This window comes from Oculina patagonica, chromosome 9 (genome assembly GCF_052425735.1).
Source record: "Oculina patagonica isolate OP01 chromosome 9, crgOcupat, whole genome shotgun sequence".
Taxonomy (NCBI): domain Eukaryota; kingdom Metazoa; phylum Cnidaria; class Anthozoa; order Scleractinia; family Oculinidae; genus Oculina; species Oculina patagonica.
Window position 1 is genome coordinate 5,358,190 of NC_135766.1, and position 22,758 is coordinate 5,380,947.

The following is a 22,758-nucleotide window of genomic DNA, read 5'->3' on the forward strand; positions in this document are numbered from 1 at the left end:
ATGTTTGAATAGTCAAATGATATGTTAAATATTTTGCCGATGCCATCATAACCCCCTAACAATTTCTCACCAGTCGGCGAAGGGATGTCAGCGCTTGTCCCTGGATTGGGAGATGGAATTCCCCCTGAATCGTCTGAATTGGAGTCGAGGCTAATCATGCTGCCATGGAAACTAGACGTTCTTGTCGTCATCAGTTCTTGTTCCAGTCTCCGCCGTTCAGTTTCCGCTTGTCCCAGCCTTTTGTCCATTACGAGTTTCATTTGACGAATCTGGTTAAAAAAATTCGGTATGGTAATTAAGGATTTTACTGGTAGATAGGCTTCTTCAAGCAACGGCCGCGAGGGAGAAGGTTGATGGGCAAAGAGAGCGGGAGGGGAGGGGAAAAAGGGGGGAGCCTAACCCATTTCTTCCCCTCCACCTCCCCCTTGTAGGGGGAGGTAGCAAGCCATTTATGTGAGACCTTGCGGGAGCTGTATACTACCCGACCTTTCCTCTTCATTCTGTTCCTGACCTGAGGGTTTGTAAACAGGCTAGCTAAATTAAAATGACATCACTTTTAGAATTTTTACGTGTTTCACTGATCAATGTATACACTTAAATTGACAGCGGAAGTCGACTTACTATGTTCTGTAGTTCTACTTCCTTTTTCTGCCAGTGTTGTTTCTCTTTGCTGTGTTTCTCTGACAGCTCTGACTGAAGTTCCATGCACTCTTTCCTACAAATGAAGATAGCCACACCAATTGCGTTAATTTATCCGAAGAAAGGATCTCGATACAGTCGTTCCCCCGCACACAATAATGAAAAAAAAAAAGAAAAAAAAAACTGGGGAGAAGGGACATGGGGTTAGCAATGTCGCCATTTGGGTTCTCCCTTTCCTATCACATTGTGTCAGTTTTCCTTTATTAAATTTTTGGAGTGCTTCCCCTTTCACTATCATCACTTCAAACGTTCCTGTTTCTCTCCTTTTTCCAAAAAACGGTTTCCTTGTATCTCGGTCTTACAGACACGTGATTTTTTTCATCTCCATTTTTAAGTTCAACCCCACCTCACGTAACGGCTGTGATTGATATTAGAACGTACCTGAGTCGTTTTGTCCACTTTGCCTCTATTTCATCCAACTCTCTCCTCAGTCTGGAGTTGAAGCTGTTGTTGGAGTGTTCAAGTTCGGCCTAGAAAATGAACAGTCAGTATAAATGACAGATCTGAATCCTGCTATTTATGATAATATTAATGGGACGCTCTATGTAAGAGGGAGGGGCGCTGTAGACTTTAATGTCTCTAGCATAAAAACGGCCATTATTGAGATTTCATCGATGGCACGATTATCAAATTCATCATCACGTTATCTCTGTTTTTGAATCCACGACTGAAACCAACGGTGAGTTAACGGCCTTAAAAAAGCCATTTGAACAGAAGTCTGAGATCATCACCAAACAGTTTAGGAATTTTCTTCTTCGAGCTACTCACCTCGAGTTCAGCTACCCTGTGTTTGGTTTTTCCAAGTTCTTCATCCAGTTCATTGATCTGTGCATCAGCCTCGTCGCACACTCCGTTTTTCGATCCATTCACAGCGCTCGTTCTCATCTCCGTCAGCTCTTTCACGCGCCTCTCCAAAATCTCAATTTTCTTATTTTTGGCGGAAATTTCCAGCACTAACTCTTCTTTCTCGCTTTTTAAGAAATTATTCATGGCTTGTAAAGTTTCCATTTTTTTCTGCGTTGATGCAAGCAGCGGGTCATTAGCAAGTTCCTTCAGCTTTCTGTTTTCGCCTTCAAGCCGCAATATTTCCAGTTTAAAATTTTCGACATCAGAGGATAATTTGTCCTTTGTTGGTTTGCCACAAGATTCTTCGATTTTAGTCAGCAGAACATCGACCTCCTGAAAAGAAAGATGTAAATAAATTAAACAGTGTTGAATAGTGCACGAATGGGATTTGACTATATGCAAGAAATTGAAGTATCCACTTATCGATCTGGGTAGCTGTGCATTATTAAGCAAGTGTACTTATCGTTGCAAGCACTTGAGGTTCTAAACACAGACCTTTGTGCATGCGAAAATGAAGATAGGTAAACTGCATGCTTTCGCGCAAGCTCTCTTAGGAGTGGTGAGTGGAAGGAAAAGGGGAAAATGTTTTGAAGAGTATTTTATGAAATAAGATAGAAGGTAAGGAAGAACGGCAATAGGGACAGAACTATTTACGGAATATCGTACATTACCAGACAAGCTCTGCATATTAACAAGAGAAAAACTCTATAGATAGGGAATGCAGTGTAGCTTAGTGCATATGTAAAGCATGCTATTATCACTATTATGGCGTTTAGGAGAAAATCTATTTATATGTGCATATGTGCAGATAGTTATATTTGCTATATTATACCCTTGTGCAAGCATCTTGCGTCTAAACGCATTACCTTACGTGATTTGAATAAGACGCTGACCGTGTGCATTGTAAAAGATAAGTGTTTTAATACTATTACATTTTTATTATATTTGCAAGAGTGCTTGTTTGTGCATGAACACGCTCGCTTTATGTATGTGTGGTACATTAGGTAAACTACGTTTGCTTTAACTTTTTGATTAACTGATATGAGTGCAACCTTCCTTTTGTGTGTTGCAAGTGTAATGCACTAAAGTGCATGCGTTCCCTTGGGTGCACATTTTAGCTAGTGCATGGGTAAGCTTAATGTCAGTGCAGTGCGTCGCCTGCCACAGGTTTCAGTACAGCTGCTTAGACTGTTTACTTTACAGAAGTGCTTCAAAATAAGTTTCATATTAATGTAATATATTTCATCTTAATGTTACTGCAGTGCATTACTCTATGTGCAGATCCTTACTCCTTTAGAAATACGCCTAAAGGCGTAGAGTAGAGTAGAGCGTCTTATATCTTCTTTTTATATTCCATTTTACTTTTACAGTTGTGCTTAATGATAGGTGCAATTTTTGTACAGTGAATTGTAATTGCAGTGTAGCGGTGCTGTTACTAAGAAGCTGGTGCCATTTGCTTACAGTGGTGAGTGTCGTTGAAACTCCTCCAAAAACAAGTGCAGGTGCATTGCGACTCGAACGGTGTTCCTGAGTGTTTTGTGCATTGAACGTGGTGCATGTTGTTATGGTAACCAACCTTCTCCAGTTCGAATATTTGCCGGTTTTTCTTTACTAACTCCCGCGCAACCAGAATCTGTTCCTCTTCAGATCGGTCACCGTGTTCGTTTTCAGGATACTGCGTCGTTATCTCCTGTGCGTCCCCTTTCAGGAGTTCGTGAATGGGGTCTATGTTCCGCTGTTCAACAGCCGCTTCATGTTTGATGAATGAAATGCTCTCCATTGATTGAAATCTGCGAAGCTTTAACTGTGAAAGAGCATTCATTCTTGTGTCCGTTGGAGCGAAAATGTTTTTATGAACCACAAGTTTGTCCCGTCCTCGATCAGAATGTAAGCTGCATTCGTTTCATAAAGTCGATTTGAAGAAGTAGGTCTTTGTTTTGTTTTTGAAGTGTCGTCAGATTTTCCTTATCGGATGCAATTTTTTTGTGAAGAACATTTAGATCTTGCTCTTTACGTAAGATGTCTTCATCAGGAAGTTCTTCCAAATTCTAAAAGGGGGTGAAGAAAAGTCTTAGTCAACTATCCAATAATGGTCTAATGAATCAACACTCGTTCGGTCAGGTATGAATAAGTCTGTCGTTCGTTCGTTTGGTCCGTCCGTCCGTCCGTTCGTTCGTTCGTTCGGTCGGTCGGTCGGTCGGTCAATCACCCAATCAATCAATCAATCAATCAATCAATCAATCAATCAATCAATCAATCAATCATATCAATTATCGATCGATCGATTAATTGATCAATCAACAATTTCACGATGGTTAACAAAAGAAAAAAAATTTTCACGTCGTAGTCAAACATAATCAGATCTATCCAATACTCTGACAGGGCCATCACGGTCGAATTAAGAAAATAATATTACCTGGTTGTTTTCTCTGTCTTCGTTCGTCGATTGCTCAGATTCTTTTCTTTCACCTTGGCATTCCTGCTCCATCCGGGAATACGCTTGCTGCAGAATTGTGTTCTCGCTGGTTAATCTCTCTCGGTCCCGGATCAGCGCTACAATGTTCTCCTTGATGTTCGACCATGCCTTTCCCTTGTTTTTTCCTGATGAGATATCAGCAGCGGTGACACTGATCTTCCATGGGAGGTTTGATTCTTCTAAAGGATTAAGAACGTTCGAGACAAGCCTGTGTCGATTGCTTTCAAGCTCGTAAATTAAAGAATCATTTTCTTTCTTTTTCTGTTTGATTTCTTCATCTTTGCCGTCCCTGTTTCTTATTTCAAAATCCAGTTTTTCTTTAAGCTGTTTCAACTCTTTCTCTAATACACTAGCTCGCTCTTTCGAGGATTGCAGGATGCTAATTTTTCTTTCAAGAGATGCTAATTTTATTTCGTCTTCGTGTTGCGTCGCTTTGTCATTAGCACTTATATTATCCACGCTACTCGAGCTCTTTAGCTTTCGATTCTCGTCTCCAAAATTCTTCGACTTGCTCTTCTCTCCAGAGAGCCTTGCCTGTAACTCTTCTTTCTTCATTTGAACGATACTTTTCTTTTTCTCCAGATGTTGAACTTTTTTTGCCACACCACCCTGTTCTGGCCGACTTTCTTCTTCACGCTTATCAGCCTCCTGGTGCAGTTTTGTAATGTGCTCTCGTAGATGCGCATTTTCTTTTTTAAGCTCTGCATTACGCGTCTTCGCTTCTGCAAGGCTCCGTCTTTCGATGTCAACGTCCTCTTCTAATTCCCTATTGAGTTTTCGTATACGCCCGTACCGTTCTTCCAGGTCAATGTAATTTTGATGTAGTTCCTCATTTTCTTTAGTGAAATCTTCAATTTCCCTTTCTGCGTGCTCCAATTTGAGCTTTTGGGAATCATATTCTTCTTTAAGTTCTCCCAGTTCCTCGCTTACTTGAGCATTTTCTTTCTCCAATTCGATCTTTCGGTTTTCTGCGAGATCCCTTTCTTTTTGCATGGCGTTATAGGACTGCAACAGTTCTTTGTGTTCTTCGCTTAAGTCTTCCACTTCTTTCTGAAGGAAATTGATCTCTTGTTTCAAAGCCTCAACTTCGCCAACTTTTTCCTTTAAATGTTTAACTTTGCCATTTGTTTCTTCTTTAGCCTTAGCTTCGCCAATCATTTCTTCAAGGGCCTTTGTCTCATTTTTCTTTCCTTTCGAAGGCGGACTTTCACCAGTCTTTAGCTCGCATTCCATTTTCGTTTCTTTATCCTCAACTTTACTAGCATTCGACATTTGGTTTTGAAGGAGAGTCTTCTCATCTTGAAGACGTTGAAGCTCTTTTGTCAGAACTTCATTCTTTTTCTTCAAAACTGTTGTTTCCTTTTTAAGTCTCATAGCTTCCAGTGTTTGATTTTCCAAGCTGACTTCGAGGTCACGGTACTTTTTCTCAAATCGCTTTTTGTCTTCCAAGGAAATATTAAGATCTGTTTTGATACCGTGAAATGATTCAAGCTCAGCCATAAGAGCTTCATTTTCCTTTTTCAATTTTTCCAACTCTATTAAGTTGTTTTCATTTTCACTCTTCAAGGTTTGCATTGCTCTTTCGAAGTTTTGAATGTCGTTTGCATGAGTTTCGTTGTCTTTTTCCAACGTATCTTTGGCTGCTTTCACGTTTTTGAATTCTTCTTGCAGAATGTGTTTTTCATGGTTTAATCTGTCCAACTTTTTCACAAGTTCTTCATCGTTTTCGCTCAACTCTTCTATTCTTCTTATAAGAATTTCACTTTCTTCCGTCAATCTTTTATTCTCTTTGGAAACGTTTTCTTTCTCATTTGCAACAGTTCTTAATTCTAAATTCACTCTTTCGTTTTCTTCTTGTTTTCTAAGAAGAGTTTCGTTGACCTCCTTCGAGGTTTTGTTCTCTTCTAATACTCTGCTTTGTTTCTCGCTTCTAAGTACATCAAGTTCTTCCTTAGCTTCTTTCATCGTCCTAAGTTTCTCATAAAGAGCTTCATTTTCGTCTCTTAAAATGCCCAGCTCTCTTAATCCAACCACCTTCTCTTCTTTAAGCCTTTCAAGATCCTCTCGCATTTGATCGAATTCATCAACCTTGTTTAGAAAAACCTCATTTTCATTTCTCAGAATCTCGATTTCTTTCTGTGCATTCTCTTTTTCAATTTCGAGAGCGCTAAAATCTTCCTTTAGCTTGTTCATGTTTTCTAAATCATTTTTAAGACCATCAAGATCTCTTTTCATTTTGTTGAATTGGTCAACTTTCAGAAGAAGGAGTTCATTTTCATTTCTCAGCTTCTCATTCTCTTTCATCGCATTCTCGTTTTCGATTTCAAGACCTTCCACATCTTCCATTGCCTTGTTTATTTTGTCTTCGTTTTCTTCTCTTAAAATCCCCAGCTGTTTTAGCCCAATAACCTTCTCTTCTCTTAGACTGATAAGATCGGCGGCCATTTGGTCGAATTCTTCACTTTTTTTAAGAAGACGTATATTTTCGTTTCTCAAAGCTTCAATCTCTTTCAGCGCGTTCGATTTTGAGATTTTAAGAGTTTCGACCTCTTCTCTCTCCTTGTTCATTTTTTCCAGATCCTGAAGCAGATTTTTGCTTTGCTTTCTAAGCTTTTCTACCTCGTTAACCGCGTTCCCTTTCTCATCTTTGAGAACTTTTATTTCATCGACGTAGGTCTCGATTGTTTTCTTATCAGCCGCGGCCACCAAATCGCGTGTATTCAAATCCTTCTGCATTTCCTCGATCTTTCCTTGTAATGAGAAACGTTCCCTTTCTAGCTTGTCAGCACGGTGAATCTCATCCTGTACTTGTTGTTCCAGTTGCCGGCGGTCATTTGTCACCTTGGCAAGGTCTTTTTGGAGCGATGTGTATTCCTCCGTGCCCTCTTCCTTCTCGCGTACAAGTATTCGTAAGTTGTCTCTCATTGACTCAATCTCGTCCTTCATCTGCATCAGCTCGTTAATTCTCGTTTGAAGTGACTCCTCGAGTTCGCGGGATTTACAATCCTTTTGAACCTGCTCATGTCTCCCCTGCTCCAAACTTTTATTCTCTTTTAGCAGATTCTTGTACTTCTCGGCGAGATTCACGTAAAGTGTGTTACCTTTGTCTCTTTCCTCTTTGATTGCCTGTACCTCTTTTCTTAACGTGTCCACTTGTTTGGTAAGAAGTTCGATTTCTTCCTCTCTATTCTTCAATCTTGTCCTCAGCTTTTCACGCAGTCGAACTTCAACTTGGTTCTGAGGTGATTCGTTATCGTTCAGCTGCTCTCTCAATCTGTTACATTCTTCTTCCAACTCGCGATACATCTTCATTCCTCTCCTTTTCTCTGCTTCAAAATTCTCGAGTTCATCTTCCAATGCTTGATTTTTCTCTCTTTCTTTTGCCAATCTCATTTCTACTTCCTGTGATAGCATCTTCAATTCCTCGAAGTCTTTCTTCAGGGAAATGTTCCTTTCACTTTCACTGTCGTTGCATACAGCATCGTTGACTTCTCTTCCAAGTAAAATATTTTCAATTTGACCATTGTTCTCTCCTCTTTCAAACTGTTTTTCTTTTGACTGCGAAGATCCTTCGTCGCAGCTCATTGAGGCATTTTCCAGCTGATGTTCGCTTTTTACAACGATTTCGTTTTCCAAAATAGAGACACCATGGCTAGCCTGAAATATGAAGATGTTAGCAAACAAAGCAATACACATTCTTCTATTCTTACATAGATCGTTGTAAATAAATTATAAAAAATAAACACTGAACTTCGACGAAATGTCGGCTCTTCGTTACTGGTATTCAATCTTACTGATGTTTTTCATTTCTAGTTAAATAACCAACTATATTTCCGTTCATTCGCACTGCATCAAATCAGACTTGCCAGATTTCGATATAAGAAAAATGGCCACTAAATTGGGTGAAATATATAAACAACCACTTAAGACAGTGAGGGAACATTTCGATAACCAAATGCAAAAGAAGGTACGGATGGGCAAAGATATAAGAGGACTAAAATAGATTGCGTTAGGGTAAACAGTTTTCAAAGCGCGGAAGGGGTTTTCTCTCGTTAACCGCGTTGGAATCCATCGTTGAGTGCCACGACTCTAAAAATTAATAGTCTCTTACCCACGATTCTTGAACGAGGAGTCACATGTTACACCAAGAGGCTGTTTTAATAGTCGTGGCACTCAACGTGGTTAACAAAAGAAAGCCCCTTCCGCGAGCTTACACTCCACTTTAAAGTTCAATAGCGTAAAAAATTCGATGGTTTATTCAAACATGCATTGGGCGAACCGATCGCCACAGGCAAAGTGCATTTAATTTAGTTTTTTGTAACCTTAAGGTCGCGGGGGACACCTTAGGCTCATCATTATGCATTTATTTAAAGCGTATGCACGAAGTACAACGACTGAAATCGACAACTTTACGAGATATTTATGACTGGACAAAAATATGGGCGCGTGCACGTGATTTGTAAAAAAATCCTGTTTCTTTGATATTTTAACCAATTTAAAACAACACTTAGCGATATACGTTCATATAGATTGTAGGGAGTCTTTGAGCTTATTTTCATCTAAATTTGAATATTTCTGCAACTCAGAGTAATCACAAAAATATTCGGCATAAACAATCGTGTCCTGTTTTAAAACGCATTGTTCTCACCATAAAAGCGTGGAATATAATTACCATAATTACATCTCTCCTTGACAAAATGATCGTATTTAGGTCGGGACACCTTCGGAAATCTCAAAGTTTGGACTTTTCCGACAATTTTGTGGCAGAGAATACAGCACGGATACAGAACTTCATGACTTGCCACTGCAGATAGGTAAACTATGAATACTGAAGTGTGTCATAACAGAAGCGGAATTTTAAAAGAGCGCTTTTAGACAGAGGTAGAAGACATTAAATTCAAATTTGCGCACTTAAACCGCCGTAACTTGCTGGCAAACTTTAAATTAAAAAATCCGCTACTGTTATAACACTCTAGAGGTATTTACTGATTAGTTTTTGACAAGATCACAGTGTGCTGTCTCCTACTCGTTCCGCAAACTCTGCCACAAAATCATGTTTTTCCCAATTTGGCACTAACGAGGCTATAACATCGCCGTTAAATGCAATCTACCAAATTAAAGACAACATTCACAATCTTTCATCATTTCTTTGTGTCTCTGTAAAATCAGAGCATAATCGCACCCATAACAGCTGAGAAATAAGCGTTTTAAAAGATGCAGGTCAAGCAAAATTTCCCTTCATGAATTTATTCATGCTGTAGGTATCCCCCGCGACCTTAAATCATAACGACCGGGAGACATATTTCTTTGCAATAAAACTTTGGTTTGGTTATTAGATCCATAGAAGTAATTTTATTCGCTAACATTAGTTAGTCTAAACTAGACTAAACTCAGTCCCGTTACAGTCCCTTTAAACCCAAGTTTATTACTAGGCTATAGAAATTGTGTTCTAGATGTGTTGGTTTAATTTGTGTTTTTCATGCAAAGCCAAGACGCACAATCCTCACCTGTGTGCTCGATTTAACCTTTTCCTCCAACTCTTTGTTCTTCTGATTTGCTGCAGAAAGTTTTCCTTGCAATGATGCGACCTCTTTCATAAGCTTATCAACCACAGATTTGTAATCGTTGACTTTTTTGTCAAAATCAGCATCGGCGTCTTTAGCTTTTTCTGAATTGTCCTCGTTCTTTTTCATCCGCAACGTCTTTAATTCCTCATTGACAGAGTCTAACTTTGATTTGTAACTCAGAATTTCATCGTCTTTCTCTTTGGCGTTCGTTTCGAGTTGTTCAATTTTGTTTTTCAGTTCATCAATTTCAGCCTCTCTCTCATCCAGATCGTCTTCCAAGTGTTCTCGTTCTTTTTCCAGTGACGTCACCTTTTCTTGCAGAGTAGAAATTTCTTTCTGTCGATCCACTATAGCAAAACATACACACAGGTTTTCCAGTTAGTTCCATAAAATTGATTACAATAAATTCTACTGACAGTGTATAGTTTATATATTCATTTCATATATGAAAGGATATTTATTTCGGTCAGGTATCATCTTGGAGAACAACAAGGAAAAGATGCCATTAACAGGGACGGATACTCACGACATGGACAGGCTTGTCCATTCTCCAACTCCTTCCCTTTTACTAGAAGTTTTAAAACTCTTGGTTCTATTTCTTGTTTTCTAGGAGCACTTGTAGCCCCCTTTGTCACTCCCCTCCCACAAATCCTCTTTAAGCCATAGAAATTCCAATTATTGAAAACACCCTTGTTTAATTCCTGCAGCTGGAACGCGTACAAACTTGATACGATTTTCGTCAACGACTACTTCGTGAAAGTGACTCAAAGGAAAAGAGTTTAAACAAACTGATCAGTTATAATCCTTGATACGTTTTTGAACTCTCCTTACTAATACTATGCGGAATATAAGGGATGGTAGGGATAATTTGTATGTTGACATCGATATTTTTTATTATTATTCATTCAAAATATTTCTGTGTTTCTGATTGGCTTTCGATTCCCGGCTAATTCCAGCTATTCGGCTAGCGCCGACCAAATTTGGAAGAAATTCCAATTATTGAATCGCAACCATCCAATATCAAGAATTATTGGATCGCAACCTCGTTCTCAAGGATGATTATCCGATCGCAACCTCGTTCCCAAGAACCGCTGACGTCACGCAACTGAACGGCTTTGCTGCCGAGCAGGTTGAAAAGCGAAAATGGCCGCTAGATTTGAGCATTACGAAGAGGTAAAATTTTAAAGTTAAGTGAAGACACGGAAAAAGCAACGAAGGGGAGTCGATCGATTTTGAAAGCGTATCTTCAAGAGGAAAAGATCCCTGATCCAGCCACAGCGGAGGACTTAGAGCGGTTTTACGAAAATTCCACGTCGAAGTATAAAGCAAGAACGATGGAAACCTGTACTCGAAAACATCGCTTTGTGTCATCAGATTTAGCTTCAATAGACACTTCAAGCAAGTGCTAATATCGACATTATAAAGGACAAGAAATTTAATGAAGGTAACCGAGTTTTTGAAGTTTAAATCAAATTTAAAAGCGAACATTGTTGTGTATTTGTGTACTTTGTCTACTGTCAAAACCCTATTAAATTCATTTTGGGCATTTGGAGCTCTGGAAATATTTTGAATGAATAATTAAACAATTATTGAATTCGGCTTTCGTATGATATGAAGAATTATGCAGATCTAGATCTCGGAGGGTGTTATCCGCCTCAACCTTCGGCTTCGGCGGATAACACCCTCCTCGATCTGCATAATTAACAATTATCCTGCAAAATCGCGCGGAATATCGCCTGATACTTAGCCGACGAGGCCGTAGGCCGAGTTGGCTAAAATCAGACGATATTCCGCAAGATTGAGCAGGATAATTGTTTTATTATTCAACAAAATATCAACGAAACACATTTTGCAAACGGAAAAACTGTAATTATGCAGCGCTTTACAAGATTTCGGACGAATCCTCGCAACCTACGTATATCACAGGATATCTGTTATGTACGGATGACAGATAACAATCACATTTTGACCATATATGGGCAGCGCGCGCATTTGTTGAATAATAATTCTTCATATCATACTCAGCCTCATCCAATAATTGCTAAATATGAAGTACCCACCTGCCGTTTCATCATTGTTTACTGAAGGCTTAGCTTGTTCTAATTCTGCGTACGCTTTGCTCAGTTTTGATGCCAAATCTTCACAAGTTTTCTTTGCTTCGTCGTTCTGTTTCTTGATCTTTGTTAATTCTTTCTCCATTTCGTCTCTGTCCTTTTCTTCGTCATGTTGCCTAACAGTTTCTTTTAAACATTTCACTTCTTGGGCGGTGCTATCTAACTTGAGCTTTAATTCGCTGTTCTCAGTTTCAAACGCTTTCAGTTTTGTCTCCAAACCATTTTTCTCTTGTGCTAATGACTTTTTCTGTTCATCTAAAACACCGAATCGCTTTGTAAGCTCCACAACCAAAGATTCCTTTTCACTTCGCAGAGTGATGTATTGTTTTTCAAAAGTATCTCTTTCCTCTTTTAGCTTAGAAACTTCATTCTCAAGATCTAAGACATTTTGCTCGTTCATTTGTATCAATTCCTCCTTTTCTACACTAAAACGTTCAATTTTGTCTTCTAAATGATGCTTCGTGTCTCTGTGTTCCTTCCTTTCACGCTCCAAAAGATAAACCTTTTCTTCAAGTATATCATAGTTCTCCAACTTTTCTTTTAGCGAATTGTACTTTTGAGACAAAGTTCCTAGAGATTTTGTTTGCTCGGAGAGTTTATCCTCCAAAGCCCTTTTTTCGCCTTCGGTTTCCGCCACTCTTTTCAAAACATCGCTGTTAGCTTTAGCTTTCTTTGAAAGATCTATCTTTTCTGTTTGCAATTTCGAAACCTTTTCTTCCATCTCTTTTCTAGAATTCTCGCTCGTATGCAGCTCATCCTCCAGTATATCAGCTCTTTCTTCCTCGTCACGAAGTTTTTCCTCCAGCTCTTGATTTTCTTTCTCGGCGTTTTGTAATTTGGAGAGTATTGACTTTAACCTTAACTCAAGTTTCTTTGCATCCAATGGCAGCTCTTGTTCTTCAGACTTTCTGCTCTCTGTGAATAATCGAAGAGCTTCATAAATAAAAATAAATGTGATATAAAATGCTTATGAATACATTAATTTCGTGTTTGCACTAACTTAACAATTGTTTTGACGAACCTTTTAAAACTTTGTAAATAAAAAACAGAATGTTAAAAGCCTTGCGCAGGGTGTTAAGATAACTTTTACTTGTACTGTTACAAGTTGCTGAAATCATTTTTCGCTTATCGACGCCACTTTGGATTTCTCCCTCTCCCCTTCCCAGAGAGCTTGTCACGCACTGCAGGCTATCTCAAGACAAATTTGGACACTTTAAGATCACACTTATGTAGCTCAAAAGCAGCTCACGACTCTTTAATCTATAAATAGTGGAATTTTGATGGTGTTTACTTCATTTGACTGATATTTACCTTGTCTCTGCCTTTCTGTTGGGGACACATCGTTCGAATTTTCGTCAATAGCCAGCTCACCCTGAAACGATATTAACATTTATAGTTATTTCATTAATCCACTGTGGTTGGTGAATTCTATCTCTAAAGCCTAGATGCAGCTATATATAGAAGAGATGATGAACTGATTAATAAAATACGAAAGAATATTTTGGGGTTTACCTGTTTTACGACAAAATGTTTACTGTTCTGTACTTATTTCACTAGCATAAGTATGAAAGTCTATTTCTTTTTTCAACTTACTTCGGAGTAATTCTTGCTTTTCTGTTTTCCAGTAAACCCTGGAGACTAAACGGATTAAAACTATATTAGATATGTTAATATAAACAAAGAAACTTAATGTGTTGGTCATTTAGATACAGAAATAGTCCTGCTTTACACGAACATATGCCTCCATTTCCTTGGAATTGGTTTTGACTATGATTATTTTCTCATCTAATAACCGGAAAAAACGCGATTTGTTTTGTAAATGGGTTTAAAAGACAACAAATACTGTATATATTCCTATATTAAACAGAGGTATTTGATTTTACCTTGATCCAGTCATGCTCCAGACACTCGTCAACTGTCAACCTGTTTCTGTTAATAAAGAGAGGAAATGAAGTCTTAAAAAGAATGATCAACAATGCACTAAGTTGATCAATTGAACAACTCATATTTCACAGTTGTTGTATAGTTTACACTATCAACGTTGTGTAAACCAATTGTTGCTGTTGCCATTATAAAGCCCGGGCCGATCGAGGATGAGAGTTGATGAGAGTTCAAATTCTCGCTCTCTTTTGGCCTAAAACTGTCATGCACTCTCATCGACTCTCTCCCGCACTCTCGTCGACTTTGAGCGTGCTCGAGTGTTTCATTGGAGTCGATGAGAGTTTGACGATCTCTCATTCTCGGTAAACCTAGTTGAGTTAACGAAAACTCTCATGATCATGAGAGTCAACTCTCATCCTCGTTTGGCTCGGGCTTCAAATGGGCCATAGGCTAACTGCATAGAAAGCATAAATCAACAAATTGAAAGGTGGCTAAAAATCACCTTAATAGTAGAGCGAATTGTTAAGTAAGTTTTAAAGTTAAAGTAACAATATTTCAAGTAATACCTCGGATCTTTGAGAAGCAGCCTCATTATGAAATCTTTGGCCTCCTTACTGACGTAATCAAACACGTCAGAAAATTCCCATCGTGCTTCAGTGATGCGAGAGAATGTATCCGCCTCGCTTTCACCCAGAAATGGAGATTCACCGCTTAACCTGAGAAACACAAACTAACTGTCAGATTTCTTCCATTCAGCATTAAGCTTACATTACAAATAAAACGCTCTTCAGTTACATTTACTGTGGCAAAAACGTGGTGTTAACAAGGGGAGAAGTATACTAACAGGACATGTTTAATTTACTGAAATGAGTCTTAAAATCTGAAATACAGTGACTGGAAGCCTTATTAACTCCACAGGGGATTAAACATAATCTCCCGCTTTTGGTATTGTCTTGACAAAGTTTATGTTCCGTTAAGATCTCAGCAAGAACTGCTATTAGAAGTAGCGCTTATGCCCCAAAAAAGCATTCGATCTGCAACCATGCACGCTTTAAACACGTGCACGGTGTGAATCGGGGTAAATAACATAATACCCAAATAAGCACCATCGCCGCCCTGAATAGTAAAGGCAGATTTATATGTACGGTGTTTCATGATAAAGTTATGGTATACTCACATAATATACGCTATCACGCCTATCGCCCTGGAATATGCAAAAAAAGATTAAAAAACATAGTCAGTCATCGAGAGAAAAAGAAACCAGCAATCAAAGTTTTCAGTAACATTATAGTAATTAAATAAATATTAATAAAAATTCAAATATTCTCACCACATGTCTGCAGCAAGTGTCACCGGCTCGTAGTTGACAATTTCTGGAGCTGTTAATGCGAGAATAAAAAGAAAGGTGTATTTAACATTTCTTGGAAAAATGCTTAATTTTATTTTGCAAAATATTTAAAATCAATCAACACCAAAGTATTGCTCAATGGCTTTCATTCCAAAGGTCGCTGTACATTAAAACCGTTTTTATCGCCTTTTGATGAACTAGTATTGTATAACTTACCCACGAACTCAGCAGTCCCAAACGAAATTTTCGTTTCTTGTTGAGGGTCAAACTGCCTTGTCAGACTGAAATCAATCAGCTTTATTTTTGAACCTCCTTCATTTTTGAACATCACATTTTGGGGCTGAAACCAAAAAAAAGAAAAACGTTTTCTAAGTGTGTGCTGAAATAATAAAACCTTAAGAAAGCAGACATGTGGTGAGAATATCCACTGCGTGATGAGTTCTGTGTGTCAGACATATGTAGCGCGGGCCCCATGACCACTGCCACCATAGATCAGAGTTCTCAGTAGCTCAGTGGTAGAGGGTCCTAGTGTTTGGAAGGTGTGGGTTCGAGTCCCATCTGTCTCAGTTTTTTTTTTTTTTTTTCTCCCCCTTTTAGACCATATCTCTCGACGTTGGCGCAAAGGGCTATTGTACAAACGTCAGCGTTTTTAAACTTGCAACGACGATGTTTGTATCTGGATTAATTTTGAAGTTGATAATTAGCTAAAGTAGGCCAAGGAAAACCTGCAAGCTAGGAAAGAAATATGGAGATCAACATGAAAAAAGCTGCCTATCTATGGGAGGCTCTCCCAGAGGTTTCAGGGAACAATAAAACATGGCCACTTAAGGACGTTCGCGCTAATTGTTTATGCGCATCCTTACTGCGCACGTAAGTCATGTCGCAACGTCACGCCACGCCATGCATCGAGCGCGTGCGCTGAAGAAATTTTCTAAGCGCGCACATATAGGGTTGGTAGTCGTCGGGTGAACTTTGCTTGCAATTAACTCTCTTAGATACTCGGTGACCCCCACATTTTTTTTAACGGATCACTTTTGTTGACGATTATCTACGTTTTGCGAAAAAATGAAAAAAATCTATCGATTAAAAGTTCGATTTTTTTGTCCCACGTACGTTCGAATGCCTCTTTTTGAGCTTTTCGTTTTGCTGTACGAAGTTTTTAATACCGCTTTCAAAGTTAAGTCTTACAAAAGGTTGGCAACACTAGAATTTTTTACGCAACAGACCCACTTCTACAAAACATGACTAAGATCATTTGCCTCTCTGTTCCCATCTTCAATATTTTTAACTATAAATCCCGTAAACCATGTTGAATTGCGTGCGCCAATTTTTCAGAATCAGGGTAGTTTTCAACACGCTTTATCTTTGAAATAAAGCGGTGACCCCCACATTTTTTTGCATTTCTGACACAAGTAACTTATTATCTGACTGCTGTAAAATTTTTAAAAAAATCTATCGACTAGAAAATTTTTGCGCGAACGTCCTTAACATGGGAACAAAAGAAAAATGAAACTGGGAACACAGGAACAAGAGCATATTTTATGGAACAGAGAACACCCAAATCGAAGAAATAATTTAAGGAACAACGTAACAAAAGGAAAATTGTGCTGAGAACAGGAGGTCCTCATATGGGTCCGCTAGAGATAACTACACTGACAGTGCCAGATAAACGAAGAATTTGGAGAATCACTTCACCAAGCACCACCTTAGTATTCAGTGACAGTTCAGTAGAAGTTTACCGACGTTTCGGCAATACTGCCTTCATCAGGGTGAACAAAAAACTAAAATGAAGGCAGTATAACCGAAATTTCTAGCGTCAAAGACAATTTTAACTATGTTATTTCACCGCCTACTAGATGCTATGGAGTTGTTGCCAACTTTAAGAAAAAAAAGTACCCCTAATCGTTCGGTAGAAAGCAAATGAAAGGACAACCTATGCAGGTAACTCTGATCGAGTAAGCCTGGGACATTTTCTTACCTTGAGGTCCAAATGCATAAAGCCACGGTCATGCATGAACTTGACAGCGTCCAATACTTGCTTAAGAATTTTGACGGCTTCAAATTCGGGGAGAGAATCCCCATCGATACGAGCGAATAAATCACCGCCTCGTGCACTAAATAGAAATAAAAGAAGCAACTATTAGCGTATCTACCACAGACCAATTTTCTCATGCATTAGTCTAAAATGTAAATTAAACCAATTACACGACTCACGAAATAATCGACAACCGAAGCGAGTTTAAACACATAATGAATTGCCTAAAACGCAAACGGAATATCTGCATTAAATTCAAGCTAAGCGGTGGATAAACGGTCTTTTGTGTTCAGGTGTACCATCACCTTAAGGAACGCAATGCCTCAGTAGGAAAAATAAACGGTCAACATTTGGTACGGGTCTGAGTGAATTAAAACCCTATACATATTCATGACCAGTAAGACTACTTCTGAGTGTATGATTGTCCAATAACACTTACTATTCCAAAATAAGGATAATCTGCCTAGGCTCCTCAAACGCGTCTTGCAGTCTGATGATGCGCGGATGGTGAAGAGCATTCATGACGTCAATCTCTCGTTTAAACTCCTCCTTCTGGCTCGGCCTCGATTTGATGATTTTGGCGCAGAATCGTGTGGCAGTTTGGAGCTCCACGCACCTTTTAACGATGCCAAATCTACCTCTGAATGTTGATGATAATATAAAAACAGGAATCGATTGGTAAAACGTAATGTATATGTACCTATCTACGAGCGAAGTGACAAAACGCAACTGATCTGGGACCGGCAGAAAAAATATAGTCAAGCTTTCAGCTCGGGGAAATGTACTTTTTTGACGTTTAACTTAGTCCTAGTATTAAACAGTCGTCTTTCTTAAGGTATACTTATTTGTGAAGAGGGAGACGTCTCAAATTCTAGCCAAACGTTTAAAATAAATACGAGTCACTACAAGGATCTTTTTCTAATTCACGTATTTAGTATATGGCACTTTCTCGACTCCAACGCGCTCTCTCATTGATCAAGGAAAAGAAGCTTCAGGATGATTCTATTCACCCAGTGCCCTTCAGCAACTGGCGATTGAACGAAGACACACGCTTAGACTATTTTATTACGGCCGGGGTCTAACATAAGTACGGTAGTTGTATTGCCAGCGTAAAATATTTGCCCAAGCAGCTTAATGCTTCTTCGTGGATTGAACAATTTTTCTTTTCAACGCGCTCTTAAAAGGGTCGCCTTGTTGTAGTTTTCTCGTTGGAGGATAATTATTTTTTAAAGACAATGCGAAGAAGAGCAAGTCAATATCCCGATGGGGAGGAGGGGGGGTAGGGGGGGGGGGGGGAGACTCCTGTACGAAAGGGACGGGATGCCTGGACGGGATGCCCATCGGAAAAATTGAATTAAACCCCTAAGTGACTAAATTTCATTTGGTCGCGACTCAAGCTGTTTCTACCCCTAGAAGACACCATGATCAGTCTAGGTCGCCATCACAGTTTGACGGCATTCGTTACTATATCTTCATGTGCAATCATAAACAAGACCTTAACTATGGCGTACGATCCCCGCCAAAATTCATTGTTTGGATTTTAATTTCATCATTAAAATTTTCAACTTCAACAATTGAATTTTATATATCAATTCAAAATTTTACACCTTTCTTTCAGATTTCACATTATTGGAGATGTGTTGTACACTTATCTTTCCTTTTTCTAACTCAACGTTTGTACTTGACCTTGCTCGCTGTACATTTTTAACTCACGTAGAAAATTTTCAACTCGACTTTTTAATTTTTGTTTACGCTTCAGTGAACATTTGTCAAGAAAATAATCCTTTGTCGGGGAGGGAGGGGAGGGGGATAGACCTCCTCCCCAGGCTCTTTCGGCTAGATTCCTGCCAGGACGGTGATTATAGTAGAATGTTGCTTCGATTGGAGTATTTAAATCGTATTCTTATAAATTTTGGGGAATTGCCATAATCGCCTTAGCATGTTTATCGAGTGCACAGCAATCGAGCGTTCCTACATACAGGACAGACCGTTCTTTCACTGGTCGATCGCAAAGGTCGCCCTCCTTTTATTGTATCGGATCGAGGATCAACTGATTTTCCTGGTAGATAATGGGTTTACAGTACCTAAAATCAGTGAGCTATTGGAAATTTCAAAAAGGACGGTGGAAAGGGGGATATCTATGTTTGGAATCAGGATATCAAGGGAGCTATTAGGTTCTTGGTCTTGTCACGGTTTTCACTAGGTTGTGATAGAAAAAAATGGTTTTTACTGATATTTATAGCCTCCAAAGCCTTAAAGATGAATTACAGTCCGTACTGCGCAATCTCGGCTGCAATGTTTATGTGAGCCTCACAAACAAAGCAAAACTAAAAATTACGTGACAAACTTACCTGTTTCTTCATTAATAACGCCAGATATCCTTGCAGAACAAATAATAACAAGTAGAAGAACCTTGACGCTATTTCAAACCGACGTTTCAGCTCATCGGAAATTCTTGAACGAAGCGAACTGTAATGGCGGACTAAAACACTTCATGTATGCTGTCAACGAAGTGCAACGTTTTAACGAATTCAAAACAAAAACGAAAACAAACCCCGAGTCTGCGCAGTACGGACTGGAAATCAGCTTTAAATACTACTACAACATCTTGCACCATGGATGTTTATCACATATACATGTACCTTATAGTATTTTTTTTGGATTCAATTGTTTCCGATGGGATTTTTACTACATTTTAAACTACATTTCAGACTTAGATGTACGCCATGCTGGTCTTGCAAAGGTACGACAGCAACGTATACAAAATGTCCGCTGCAAACATATTTAACAAACTAATCGCTAGTTGGGCAACAACAACAAAACAACTGAGGAGCGGAAACGTAGACTTACGGAATCAACCTAGTAAAAAACCGTGACAAGACCAAGAACCTAATAGCTCACTTGATATCCTGATTCCAAACATAGATATCCCCCTTTCCGCCGTCCTTTTTGAAATTCCCAATAGCTCACTGATTTTAGATAATGTAAACCCATTAATTATCTACAAGGAAAATCAGTTGATCCTCGATCCGTTATATTAAAAGGAGGGCGACCTTTGCGATCGACTAGTGAAAGAACGGTCTGTCCTGTATGTAGGAACGCTCGATTGCTGTGCACTCGATAAACATGCTAGGGCGATTATGGCAATTCCCCAAAATTTATAAGAGTACGATTTAAATACTCCGATCGAAGCAACATTCTACTATAATCACCGTCCTGGCAGGAATCTAGCCGAAAGAGCCTGGGGAGTAGGTATATCCCTCTCCCCTCCCTCCCCGACAAAGGCTTATTGTCTCGACAAATGATCACTGATGCGTAAACAAAAATTAAAAAGTCGAGTTGAAAATTTTCTCAGTGAGTTAAAAATGTACAGCGAGCAAGGTCAAGTACAAACGTTGAGTTAGAAAAAGGAAAGATAAGTGTACAACACATCTCCAATAATGTGAAATCTGAAAGAAGGGTGTAAAATTTTAATTTTAAAATAAAATTCAATTGTTGAAGTTGAAAATTTAAATGATGAGGTTAAAATCCAAACAATGAATTTTGGCGGAGATCGTACGCCATACTTAACAGCTGGCGTTCTTTTCTGAACACCCTAAGTGACACCAAAATCCGTAAATTACGCACCTAAGCGAGGCGAGGAGTATGTCCGTACCTTTTATATGGTAGTTCCCCTTTTCCCAGCCCGGGCCCAAATTATACAATTAATTATCCACCTGAAGCTACTACCAGAAGTTATCTATCGTTCACGATTAACAACTAAGCCTGCACCAAACACGTTCTCAAGAAAACGTTGTATGATGGCGTCCCTAGCTGCAAAACGTACCTGCCGACCTCTTCTTCAATACAGTAATAGGTTTGAGCATCGCCTTCTCTTATCTCAACAAACTCTTTTGGCACAAATATGTCTTCGTCTTCTGACTCTTCGCTTTCTTCATCGTCCTCAGATCTAACGCTTTCAACTAAAAAAAGGAATTCATTGAACCCTTGGAGTTGAACTTTTCGGTTTCTCTTAATGAAACAAAGAAAGGAAGTAACTGAACGAGAACTTTTCTGGTTTATTTACTGAATCACCATTTCGCCGATTTTCGTTACCTTTCCCCTGTCTTATAAAGAGCAAGTACGCCATTCTATGATTAAGATAAATGTTTAAAATTGTTTAATTTAATTTGTTTTTTAATATAGTTTGGTGAATCCCGCTTAAGCTGTGAATATGCCCTACGGTGAAAAACAATAAAAAAAACACTATCTGATTGACAGACAGGGTTAAAATAAATGACCTCTGAGCTTCGATTTCGAAAGTAAGCAGGACAAGCAGACTTAATCATTTTAGCTTCTTTCTTAAACAAGAAAAACCATTTTCTTATTTTGCGGACATCAACCGAATCAGGGTTTCATCTATGCCTTGTGGCCGTTTATAAATAATAAGAACAATTTTCTGTTTAATTCTACTGCGACATTTTAATATTGTGAAAATGGGTCTGTAAGGTTATAGTACAGGTCCAGTATGGCTTACCTTCAACAGTAAGCCAGCCAGCACATGTGACCCTTCCAGCCTCGTTCTGAGCCACACAACAATACTCTCCAGTGTCGTCATCCTCGCAGTCCCGGATGTTGAGCGTGAATCGCCCGTCTTCACGTTTCACCAGGGAAATACGGTCGCTTTCAGTAATGTCAACAGCGTTTTTGAACCACTCCAATTCGTAGGCCGAGTTACCGCTGACAATCACCTCAAGTGTAACAGTGTCATGCTCATTAGCTGTGACGTCATGGAGTTCCTTCGTGAAGACTGGAACTTCTGTTGAGCAAGTTAAAGAGACGTTAACTTTCTTCCATTTAAAGGTAATCTTTAACAAAATCTAGTTTCAAATTGTTCAGTTATGTGGAACAGACCATATATGAGTGCACACTTTTTGTCGATGGCACCCATTTGTTAGGCCAGATATGTAACAGAGTTCACCGCTGGTTAGGGTGTGGTTCAATTTTCTTTACAGTATAAAATTTATATGTTTTCGGTTCATAATGATCATGAATTTAAGAGAATAAGCGTAGGAACCGCGATTTTGATTTATCTTCATTGTCCGTAGGGAGACATTTTTCTGTTTTTTTATCTTTCTTTTCTGGTTAAAAAATTGTAAGTAATGTAAAATGACAGTGCAAGCAACATTATTGTAGTTAATATTGTAATCCATCACTTTAAACGTAAATACCTTTTTAGTGTCTTTTTTCTACTTTTAATTTAGCTTCTTAATTGTATTGTTTAAATTGTTTTGCCAATCAGGGACGAAGTCAGCTTTCTGAAGAGTTGTTAAATTGGCACTTTATACTCGAACACGAGAACTTAATTTTTTACCTTTTTATGCTTTAAAGTACAAGTGTCACGCAGCCAAGTATTTCCACTTGCTAGAGACTTGATCAATCGAGAAAGGGTAGTTGCGATATTTATAATGCATATTGCTTTCTATTTCATCTTAAAAGTGTTTCAGCCACAATTACTCTTTTGATAGCAGATTTTAAAAATACGAGTGGGCTAAAAAATTTGTAGGCCCGGGCCTACGGGCGTATAGGCTAAATAGGCCCCTGGCCAACAGTTTGTAAATGTTTTTGACTGTTATAGGCAATGTTTTTACAAGCTTTGAAAGTAGTGCATTGTTTTTTCATTATTTTGTTTTGCTGTGATTGTAATAAACAAAATCTTTCTTTTCTGATAAAGACGCGAGCAAGATTCCGCTTGCTAATTACGATAAAGGTATGCCATTAATGCAGCTTTCAAAGTACTAACAGATTTTGTC

General features: G+C 38.8%; 1 protein-coding gene across 1 annotated transcript in view; it reads right to left on the reverse strand.

Annotated features, from left to right (window-relative positions):
• LOC144665182 (uncharacterized) overlaps nt 1-22,758 on the reverse strand; it is a 46,264-nt gene that overhangs the window by 2,952 nt on the left and 20,554 nt on the right. Inside the window, 20 exon segments of the mRNA XM_078526355.1 lie at nt 71-269; nt 622-715; nt 1,081-1,169; nt 1,468-1,878; nt 3,122-3,430; nt 3,432-3,593; nt 3,962-7,678; nt 9,529-9,935; nt 11,649-12,617; nt 13,014-13,074; nt 13,296-13,340; nt 13,586-13,631; nt 14,150-14,299; nt 14,761-14,787; nt 14,914-14,962; nt 15,148-15,271; nt 16,910-17,045; nt 17,406-17,606; nt 20,793-20,928; nt 21,483-21,764. Coding sequence (XP_078382481.1) covers nt 71-269; nt 622-715; nt 1,081-1,169; nt 1,468-1,878; nt 3,122-3,430; nt 3,432-3,593; nt 3,962-7,678; nt 9,529-9,935; nt 11,649-12,617; nt 13,014-13,074; nt 13,296-13,340; nt 13,586-13,631; nt 14,150-14,299; nt 14,761-14,787; nt 14,914-14,962; nt 15,148-15,271; nt 16,910-17,045; nt 17,406-17,606; nt 20,793-20,928; nt 21,483-21,764 — 7,614 coding nt within the window.